Genomic DNA, 10,504 nt, shown 5'->3' with positions numbered 1-10,504 from the left:
CCTGGCAGTGCAGCTGTGCCTGAAGCAGCGCGAAGGCCGTGAGCTGAGCCGCGCGCCTGATGGGCCGCGACTCGGACAGCCGCTCCACCAGCTGCGGGTTGTGCAGCAGAGCGGCCAGAAGCCGCCGGAGAACCATACTCTTCCGAGCGCCCCGGAACCACGAGCACTTAGCTCTGCCTTCCTACCGGCCGCGCCAAACGACGGACCTCTTCTGAGCCCGCGCCGCGTGATGACGACACCGCTACGCGCGGATTGGTCGCACCCATTTCCACTGAGCAGCCGCCTTGCGCATTTCCGCTTCCGTCACTGCCACAGCTCCTTAGCTGTCTACCGAGGCGGCGCGTCTCTCTCTACCTCTGAGCATCATGTCGAGTGGCCTCCTGAAGGCGTTGCGCAGCGACTCCTACGTGGAGCTGAGCCAGTACCGGGACCAGCACTTTCGGGTAAGGCGGGCTGGGCCACGAGGTGGGCAGCCCTGGGCCAGAACGCTGAAAAACGGGTTGCATTGGTCTCATTGTGTCGTCTCCCATTCGGCTGTTGGCACGAAACGCGAAGTGGGGTCCTCGTGCCTGCTGAAGAGGCAGGGAGTGGATGCCGGAAGGCCATTTGGATATTTGGATAAAACACTTTCTCTCTTGGAAAGGGAATCTGAGATTCGCTTTCCCATTCTCTTGCAGCTTCACTCTCAGCTTGGTACAGTGCCTTTCGGGTGACAGTGTTGGTGCTTAGGGAAGTTGGTGATGCGGGGCAGTGGGGGACCTTTCCTCTCCCTAGGGTGTGCGGTGGCGCCTTACTGACCCAGATGTTGATCGTTCACATACTGCTTTTTGGCGCTCCTAGGCTTTTTCCTTCTGTACTGTAGGTTGAATCCAGGGCTGCCCACTGAGCTGCATTCCCAAAATGCTGGGATTGCGATCCTCCTGCCTCTGCCTCCAGAGAGCTGGGATTACAGGCAGGCGTGACACCACACCGGGCATTAAGCAAGGCCCTTTAAGTTGTAAGGTTAATAACTTTGTCTTATTTGAACTTCTAGGGTGACAATGAAGAACAAGAAAAATTACTGAAGAAAAGTTGTACACTGTATGTTGGAAATCTTTCCTTTTACACAACTGAAGAACAAATTTATGAACTCTTCAGCAAAAGTGGTGACATAAAGAAGATCATTATGGGTCTGGATAAAATGAAGAAAACAGCATGTGGCTTCTGTTTTGTGGAGAATCCTTTCTGAGTGTGTAATGTCACTGTTGAACCAGGGCAGAACAAAGTAGTCGATTGCCTGTTTGTGAAAAATGAGGATATTAGCTCATTAATATCTACCTCTTCCTGTGTGTCCACACCCTAGTATCACTTAAAGCTGATAATACCTATTATTTTATCTGAAGTTCATGTGTTGTTCAAAGTTGATCCTTTGAGAAAAATGTCAAGAAAATGTCTTTGGTAGCCGGACATGGTGATGCATTCCTGTAATCCCAGCAATTGGATCACTGTGAGTTCAGGGCCAGCTTGAACTGCATAGCAAGACCCTGTCTCAAAGAAAACAAACCCCAAAAGGAATATATATCTTTGGGCCAGTGGTGTAGCTCAGGGTAGAGCACTTGTTTAGTGTGGGTGAGGTCTGGCATTTGATGTCCAGCACCTGAAAAAACTTCAGTGTTAAAAGCCCAAAGAACATAGTGAAAGTAAAATCTCCCTATGACTCTGAGCCCCTAATTTTGTTCCCAGAGTTACCAGCATCTTGGTGTCTTTCCAGGAAGAATCCTATAGATGTATGGTGGTGTTTTTCCTTAACCTGCCTTGGAGATTTTTCCATGTCAGCACATTCAAGTCTGCCTATTTTTAAAAATGCTGAAAAGCATTCCATTATATAGCTGTATATAGATTGATTTTATAGGTAAAAACTTAAACTGTATGTATGTATACGTTTTTACAATATTGGGGGATTGAACTTAGGGCCTTCACTCTGAGCTACATTCAACCATAAACTCATCTATTTTTTCAAGATAGGGTCTAAGTCATTAAATTGTACAGGTTAGGCTCGAACTTGCAAGTCTCTTGCCTCACTGGTGGGATAACAGGGTTGCACCATGACTCCTGGCTTTAAAAGTTCACGGCACAGGGACAGGAACTGAAAAACCAAAAGGTGCCATCGTAGACGATGAGTCTCAGAACCAGTGTTTCCATTTGCCTTGTAGGTCTGAGATCAGTACTCGGGATGGCAGATGCCCAAAGGAGAAGTGGCTATGGCTGGCTGGCTGGCTGGCTGGCTTTTTGGGGGAGGTGAAGTTAACTGGAAGTTTAGCCCAGGGACTTTCCACTGACCTGTATCTCTGGCCCTTTTATTTATTTTTTGCAGTACTGGGGATCAAACTCCAGACTTTGTGCTTGCAAGGCAGACTTGGCACCAATGAGCTACATCCCCAGCCCTGGCCCTTTTAAATTCAGATACATGGACTCACTAAGTTGCCCAGGCTGGGCTCAAACTTGGGTCCTCCTGCCTCAGCCTCCTGTAGTTCTGGGATTACAGGGGTGCATATAATCACATGCTAGCTGTTTTCTGTCCTAGCAAACATTAAAAAACAAAAAACTGAAGGTCTACTGTGATAGTTATTGTATTTCTGTATGAAGGTGAGAAAAAATCCTAATCAACATTTTCCAATGTCAGCTACTAATCATAATTACTTACAGGTTTTAAAAATATTATCCCAGGCCAGAGATTTAGCTCAGTGGTTCTGCCACCTGCATTGCAAGCACAAGGACCTAAATTCGATCCCCGGTACCAAAAAAAAAAAAAAAAAAAACTACCCCAAGTAGATTAAAAGATTCAGGGATTAACGTGGATGTTTGTGGTTACTCTTGGATACACAGTGCCCACTTTGAATGTCACAGTTTCTTGGCCAAGAAATATATCGTTTGTAATCCAAGCCTAAACTTATTTTGTATTTTGCAAATCAAAATATGGAGACAGGGCAGGGGATATAGCTTATTAAGATCGCTCATCTAGCATACCCAAAACCCTGGTTTCCATCTCCAGCACTGAAAAAAGAAAAGGGCAGTGGAACCAAGTAAATATTAGCAGGAGGATCCAAGAAAACCTGAGCAGTGTATCCCTGGAAAAGCATGTGCTTTTCCTCTAAGTACCTATGTAGGATGACTTGTCTGAAACTCCACCTGGTTGCATTAGGTTTTATACTTTTTTATTTATTGGATCAAACTTACTCTTAACAGTTGAACTTCACTTAGATGTTGCCTCTGTGTTCCCAAAGTGTCTGGAGCAATGCTAGTGTTCCTTAATGCTAACACTTAAGATACTACTCAAGAGCAGATGCAGAAAATGCCATGCGTTTCATAAACGGAACTCGTCTAGACGACAGGATCATTCGCACAGACTGGGACGCAGGCTTCAAGGAGGGCAGGCAGTACGGGCGTGGGCGATCCGGAGGCCAGGTATGCAGGGTTTGTGGGCTGGGCCTTTGCCCAGTTTGTAGTTACTTGCTAACTTTTTATCTACAACCCTGGTGAACATCACTCATTGGTTTGATAAAACTGTATTTGAAACCTTCAGTCAGTAGGGTGTGTACTACAGGACTACACAGAACTGTTACTGAACTTTTGCTGCCGCTAAGTGTTTGCCAATGGCAAGTGTTTAGGAAAGCAAAATGCACTGGAGTGATGTTTTAAATAGCCTGCCATGTATGTCCTCTTGTTGGAATGCTCACTGGGCATGTAAGATTTGTTCTTTGACATGGTTGTGGGAGGCATATACACCAGTCTCCTCTATGCTAAGATTTGTGTTCTTTCCCGTTCAGGTTCGCGATGAGTACCGGCAGGACTATGACGCTGGAAGAGGGGGCTATGGAAAACTCGCACAAAAGCAGTGAGTGGTGAAAGCCCAGTCTATCATTGCAGAATTCCCTCCATTGGACTGCTGAAGAAATTACCAGAACCATTTTGTTACCGGATCAAAAATTGTTCCTTGTGGCTGGGGATGGAGTTCATTGGCAGAGCAAAAAGAAATGTGTTCCTCAGCAGCAGATTCACTCTATGATGTTTTGCTTTTGTTTTTGGCTTTTTTTTTGGAACCGGGAATCAAACTCAGGCCCTTGCACTTGCAAGGCAGGTGGCAGAACCACTGAGCCAAATCCCTGGCCCAAGTCTATGATGTTAGTTATCTATCAGCCAAAAATACCGTACTCCTAGGAAGACTAGAAAAATGTAAAAATTTATCTTGTTGCTTGGGTTTAAGCAGGCTCATGATCTACACTGGGACTTGGAATGATTCTTTTTTAAATTTGAAGTTTGCACGATGTGAAGTTCTTTAAGGTAAAATGGAGTTTTGCTGTGTTGCATAGTTTTGCTCTAAATTAGGAAGAGTTGTCTGACGACAACTTCATTTGTTTTCTATATTGAATTCTAATCTCTAAAGGCAAACTTTGACCTTATTTGGCACAAAAGACTGAAGTCTCAGGACCCTCCCTACTTCTGTGCTTTAGTGCAGGACTTGAGTTCTGCTGAATACATTTTTCAAAAGATAAAATGTTTTGCCTAAGGCTAAGTAAGTCTTAACGTGGAGACCCTCAATTTATTTTGCCTTTGTAAAGCAAGAGATGATTTCTTATGTGTGAGTATAATTATCCCTTAGTTAGAAAAAAATACAAAATTTTTTCATCTAGCAACAGAGCGTCTTCCAACATCTAGTAGTATGTGAAGGTTGCAGCCGGAATGCTCTACTGCGAACATCTTTAATGTTAGACTAAGTGTGGGTTTTTTCATTCAATCCCAAACTGGTTATTGGAATTTTTTAAAAACACTGTTAATAGTTGTGAAGTAAGAAAAAACATTTAATGATACACTATTCATTTGTAAACATGTTTTTACACTGTAATTTGAACTAATTTATATTCTTCTATAGTAAGACATAACTCAGATTTCTAAAGGCCTTAAAACCAAAGATACTGGTTTTTATGCCTTTTGTAACAGATTACAATAAAGTTGGACCAACTTATTGTCTCTGCTGTCCTGCCTGTTTCCTCACATATAAAGAAAGATGTATCCTTCAACTCCTTTGTATTCAGGACTGTAAATGAACTTGGGGAAGAACCTGAGTAATGTGCAGAATTTACCTAATTCAATCTGACATTCACATCATTTATGGCTTCACATGCAGAGAGAATTGGGATGTTCTTGTGAAAGTGACCAAAGGCGCACTAAACAACCATTCATGAAGAATAGGTTATTTTTCTAGAAAACATGCTGCGGGTGACTGGTGGAGAATGAGGCTAGGATTGAATTAAGGAGATCCGATGTTTCTTTCTTGGGCTTGAGGATGCTAAACATGACTCCTTTCATTGCACCTGCATCCTTGTTTCTCTTGGGAACTGCATCTGACCGCTCTCACTTTAATTAGATAAAGTGAGAACACAGGCATGTGAATTGGCCAAGATGGGAAGAGCAGAGTGGGTGACACATCAGATCTAGCCAGAATGGGATCTGTAGAATTACTGGGTTTTGAAACATTAGCTAAAGTAAAAAACGAGACTTGATCAAGAGTTCTGCCATCAATATGGTCGCCACTCACTACCTGTGTCTATTTAAGAAAAACTAAACATACAACTGCATGGTCACATGAACCACACCTTGAGGTGCTTGGCAGACACAGTGGCTATTGTAGTGAATGCAAACAGACACTTCTATCGTTTCAGAAAATTCTGTTGGGCAGTGCTGCTCTAAGGGCGAGCTGCTTAGTCCCTGTATAGTCACTGTCCTAAATGACCCTTTGTGACTCATCACCATGAAAGCGCACCAAACTGTCCACAGACAGTACTCAACACAAGAGAACACAAGTTTATAAAGGCATTTAGTTTATTCTTCAAAAAAATACTTTGCTAGAAGGGTTGAGTACTGTAATTTTACATGATCAATAATCTTTAAATAAATTATTTTTCTGACCAACAAGTACCATTTAAGTGAACAACTTGTCTAGGTCTGTTTTTGTAATACCCAAATACAATTAGCACTTCTCAATGGTATTCCCGCTACCGGCCAGGAGGCAGTGCCCAACACATAACGAAGTATGTGCTTTATGACAGCTGATTAACATGGTTTTTGACATGATTACATGAAGCAGGCAACTGGTTTTTGTCATTCATACTATTAATTCATCGTTTCTTGCCTCAAGGGTCATGACACCCAGATGCCTCAATCACTCCTAATCCAGGGAAGCAGTGAACCTCAACTGTACAGAAGAAGGGATCTCAAATTAGACAAGTGCTGGCTGTGTCCCAGTTAGGTGTGTTATTTTGTTCCAGCTATAAATTCAAAATGACCATGTTACTCCTACTCAATGGTAAGTAGAAAATATAATGCCAAGCTGAAAATGTGATGGGATTACGGCAGCAGCTTATTCTTTTCCCTTCCTTAAAGAGGCTAACTGAAAGTTGATTCTCTATTATTGAGGAAACTAAAAGATGAATTAATCTACATTCAATCCTATAGATTTAACAAAAGGAAAGCCCCCTGGAAAGCAGCAGTGACAGCCTGCTAAGACTGTCAGGGAGAGGCCTGGGCAGCTTGTTAAAGGCGCCACAAACAGCTCCACGTCTGTGCGGTGCGTCCTGCTTGACCCCACAGGCACACAGTCTGCCTCCCTTGTGTGCACCCATAGTTCATTCAGGGCCAGGCTGCTGACAGGACAGCAGTGCTTCACTTCTCTCTCACCAACCGCCCAGAGTATATTTCAAAAATGCTGCGCCGGTGATTTAGCTCAGTGGTACCTGCCTTGTAAGCACGAGGTCCCAAGTTTGATCCCAGGTACCAAAAAAAGGAAAAAAAAAGGGGGGTGGGGGATCCTTTGTTACAAGGAAGCAATTGCTGCAAACATCCTGAGGAGACTTTCTAATTTAGGACTTGAGCTAAACAAAGGTTTATGCCTAATAACAAGGAGAAAGGGAAAGGCAACTATGTGTGCCGAAACCAAGAATGTTTCATGAATGACAAAATTTTTTTAAAGAAAACTGAATAGCCACCTTTTAGGCTAACCACACTGCGTGGAACCCCCAAGGTGCGCCATTACAGCTGGACATGAGTAGTTGGACTTAGCTCACTGGAGGTCTCTAAGCTCATCCCTGTGCCTCAGTGTAGCATGAGGCCCAGTTCTCAGGTTAAAAGATGGCAGCCCAAGCTCTGAGCATTAGGGTTTCTTCAGGAGAGTGGGAGACATGGCTCAACTGTAGAGCATTTGCCTGGTTCTTGGGAGTCCTGGGTTCAATCCCCAATACCACCACCACCACCAAAAAAAAAAATTGCAGAAACAGTCCTTCCCTCTAATGACGGGTCTGACCCAGGAAGTAGTACATAACTTCCTCACTCTGAAGGAAAAGACATTTTCAATCAATAGCCTCAATACAGGCTACTTTGATACAGGTATTCTAAGAAAAGGCAAATGTCTTGCATATAAATTTTGAACAATCATATCTGCATAATTATGTCTAAAAACTTTTAAGAAGACATTTTTCCCCATTCTGACTTATCCTCTGTCCTAACAGTGACACAATCTTACCTGTAGCAGCATAAAATGCCTCTGCTCCCATGTTTTTAATGACCTGACGCACAATAAGAAATACTGGCCTGGCCTTCTGCTAAGGAGTGAGTTTAGAGGCCTCAGGAGTGGAAGGGCTCGGCTGTGCTGCTGATGCCAAGAGCCCTGCACATAAATGTGATCAGACTCAACCCTCAGCTGGGGGCAGGTAGCCCTGCCTCACTCAGCCAGACCTGTGACCAAGTTAGACTTTTGTTTTTTTCAGCACTCCAAACCTACCCAGTAATAAGTTCAAATGTCTTTTGCCATTTGCTTGTTTTTTTCTGTAAGCCTCTCAATTTCTTACATACACATTTTACTCCCCAAGATCAGAAAAGATAATTGGGTAAATTTATTATTAATCTTTTTGTATTTCCTTTCCTTTTAAATGTCACAAAAGGCCAGATTACAGGTAGAAGATCCACTGCTTTCATCATAATGCAGCTAAGTATAGGGATGGGCCACTTTAAGGCCACTTTAGGATGTGTCCATAAGACAAATTTTGTTAGAAAGGAAAAAGCAACTCCTGCGCCTGGAATGTTAGGACTGGGTGGGCAGAAGCCACACAAGCCTTGCATGTTGCTGAGGTTACTAAAAAGAGAGGGAGGGAGACATTTCTAGGATCTCTTCCAGAGAACCAAACTGACTGTTACCTCCCTTTCTCTCTGCCCACCTGCAAAAGACTTGGTCAGACTACAGTTGTGAATATAATTCAGACAGAAATGTAGTTGGTAAACTTTAAATTCTTTCACGTGGAAGGCCACATAAGGGAAGTGACAACTTGTAAATTACTTCCAGAAAGGCTGACTTCTCACTGGACTACTAGTTTGAAGGCTAAATTTTTTTTACAAGCCAGAAACAAATATCCAGGGAATTCAATGTCCCAGCAAAGGCCTTTGTGAGCTTTAGGCCATAGACTGTAATTCCCAAGACCAAGTCTAAAATCTCATTTAAGCTAACTGGCACCCAGGACACTGCTTTCTGCTCAAACTCTGACTCTCCTCGAAGCAGGCACTGTGCTTCCAGGAGCCTCTGTGAGCCGACAGCCTCCCATTCACAGCTATGGCCCCGCCCCGCCAAGGGAAGTCAGCCAGAGGTGCGACTGGCAAAGTAAACAGGACTGGCTCTGTCAGGACCACTCCTCACTACCCCTTATCCCCCAAGAAGCACCTACTACTCTGAGTTATGCTGTATCAAAAACATCTTGTATCTTTAGGTTCTGGAATTAAAATTTAAACCTGTATTCAGTTCACGTCTAACTAAGTTTCAAAAGTTGCACCAAATCTACTAGGCTTTTTTTTTTAATACTCTTCACTGCATGCTCTGTCTATATGCATGCGTTTGGATAATAAATATTAAATATGGGAGGGACACGCGGAATCCACAAAATTAAAAATGAAACCAAAGTGAACATTAAAAAAGAAATGGTAGCTGGGGAAACGAATAAGGGCAAAAATAAATTTGAGGTAACAATAGTGGCCCAATACCACTGATTTGAAATATCTGTAAAAATCCAAATAAGTGGAGATTCAAGTAACAAACCATCTGCTCCAACTTGGTCAGACTTTGCAAGTCCTCGCCACCTTCAGTCCAGGAGCCGGCACTCACACAGCTCCTTGTAGATCCGCTTGCGCACGCGTGGCATGTCTTCTTGTGAAAACTGGAAAGGCTGCTCCAAGGCGAGGCACTTGCAGTACTGCAAGGTCACAGAAGCACATCAGTGGCATGTAGGGTGTATGCCAGCCAGTGCCAGAGGCAGACCCCACAGTCTAAGGCAGCATTATAAGGTCTGTGCAAACTTGCAAAAACATCATTCTAAAACATTCACCTCCAGATGAGTTAGCTTTGCAGGCAAGTGGATGACACCACCCTCTCTCACTCCCTCCCAACTCCATACTGTGGAAAGCAGCAAGTGGGAAGAGGCTCCGTTCCTGCCCGGTGCAGCCTGCTGCTGACAGTGCAGCTAGAGCTGGCATGAATTTGACCACAAACTCCAGCATGAGAATGAACCTATCCTCCCAGGTCTTTGCAACTGGCTAAATTCATGGATCATAAATATAGGTATAACTGAAAATTTTCCATAGCTCCTGTAGACCTACAAGGGTAGGTGCAGCATGGCCTAACAGTTTTTGAAAGTGGTGCTTATTTAAAATCTCATCATGCAATGACTTGCAGGTTGTCTGCAGATGGTTTTTATTTTTTATAAAGTTAATTCTGCCAATGCCAAGGCCTGTGATATAGTCAGATACAAGTCCCTTTCCAGTGTGGCTTGCAAATGACCAGATAAGACCTGGATGATATTCACTGCTCATCTTTGGCCCAGGGAGCTGGTTCTTCTTAGAGACCATTGGAAAGGGCAGAACTGTGCCTCAGCAACAAGGGCAGGCAGAGGACAGAAAGCATTCCCTGCACCTGGTATCAGTACACACAAATGGACTACCTTCTCCCTGAACCCAACAAACAATTCACACATTACAAATTCTAAAAAAAAATCTTTACCTGGAGCACAAAGACTCCACAGTCACTGTCATTTTTCTGTTGTGGAATACACTGTGAAAAAAAACAAAATAGCTATTAAAATAAGATCAAGTATTTCTCTTAAACTGTTGTTGTATGTGTGTTGGTGCTGGGGATCAGATCCAAGGCCCTCACACATGCTGGGCAAGTGCTCTACCACTGAGCTACAGCCCCCATTTTATGGATAAATGAGCAAGAGACAGGAAACTTGTCTAAGACAGCTGGTACATACCTCCGGCATTTTTCTTTTTTGCAGTAGTAGAGATTGAACCCAGGGCCTTTGCACTAAGCTGCACCCCTACCCCTTTTTTAAAATTTTGAGACAGGGCCAGGGATTTAGCTCAGTGGTTCTGCCACCTGCCTTGCAGGCCCAAGGACCAGAGTTCAATCCCTGGTAATAAAAAAAAAAAAAAA

At 43.6% G+C, this 10,504-nt stretch overlaps 3 protein-coding genes across 3 annotated transcripts in view; 1 reads left to right on the top strand and 2 right to left on the bottom strand.

Annotated features, from left to right (window-relative positions):
• The window catches only part of Ncbp2as2 (NCBP2 antisense 2 (head to head)), a 1,419-nt gene extending 1,197 nt beyond the window's left edge, over positions 1–222 (bottom strand). Inside the window, exon 1 of the mRNA XM_033762697.1 lies at positions 2–222. Within this exon, the coding sequence (XP_033618588.1) occupies positions 2–136 (135 nt within the window). The 5' untranslated portion in view covers positions 137–222. The remainder of the gene's footprint in view (position 1) is intronic.
• On the top strand, positions 207–4,982 carry Ncbp2 (nuclear cap binding protein subunit 2). The gene is made up of 4 exons (XM_033762560.1): positions 207–443; positions 1,034–1,215; positions 3,306–3,444; positions 3,807–4,982. The coding sequence occupies exons 1-4, from the start codon at positions 366–368 to the stop codon at positions 3,876–3,878; spliced, it is 471 nt and encodes a 156-aa protein (XP_033618451.1). The 5' UTR covers positions 207–365; the 3' UTR covers positions 3,879–4,982.
• An 873-nt stretch (positions 4,983–5,855) lies between these two features.
• Positions 5,856–10,504, bottom strand: part of Senp5 (SUMO specific peptidase 5) — a 31,443-nt gene continuing 26,794 nt past the window's right edge. Inside the window, exons 10-11 of the mRNA XM_010624031.3 lie at positions 10,073–10,123; positions 5,856–9,269 (exon numbers count right to left, since the gene is read on the bottom strand). Of these exons, the coding sequence (XP_010622333.1) occupies positions 9,159–9,269; positions 10,073–10,123 (162 nt within the window). The 3' untranslated portion in view covers positions 5,856–9,158. The remainder of the gene's footprint in view (positions 9,270–10,072; positions 10,124–10,504) is intronic.

This window comes from Fukomys damarensis, unplaced genomic scaffold (genome assembly GCF_012274545.1).
Source record: "Fukomys damarensis isolate Sample0158 unplaced genomic scaffold, DMR_v1.0_HiC HiC_scaffold_12, whole genome shotgun sequence".
NCBI lineage: Eukaryota > Metazoa > Chordata > Mammalia > Rodentia > Bathyergidae > Fukomys > Fukomys damarensis.
This window is presented reverse-complemented; position numbering and strand designations above follow the sequence as displayed.

Bases quoted from the DNA above. Each gene is read 5' to 3' on its own strand.
- Ncbp2 (XM_033762560.1), top strand. From the start codon at position 366: ATGTCGAGTGGCCTCCTGAAGGCGTTGCGCAGCGACTCCTACGTGGAG. The intron at 444-1,033 runs GTAAGGCGGGCT...TTGAACTTCTAG, and splicing joins ACCGGGACCAGCACTTTCGG to GGTGACAATGAAGAACAAGA. The intron at 3,445-3,806 runs GTATGCAGGGTT...TTTCCCGTTCAG, and splicing joins GTGGGCGATCCGGAGGCCAG to GTTCGCGATGAGTACCGGCA.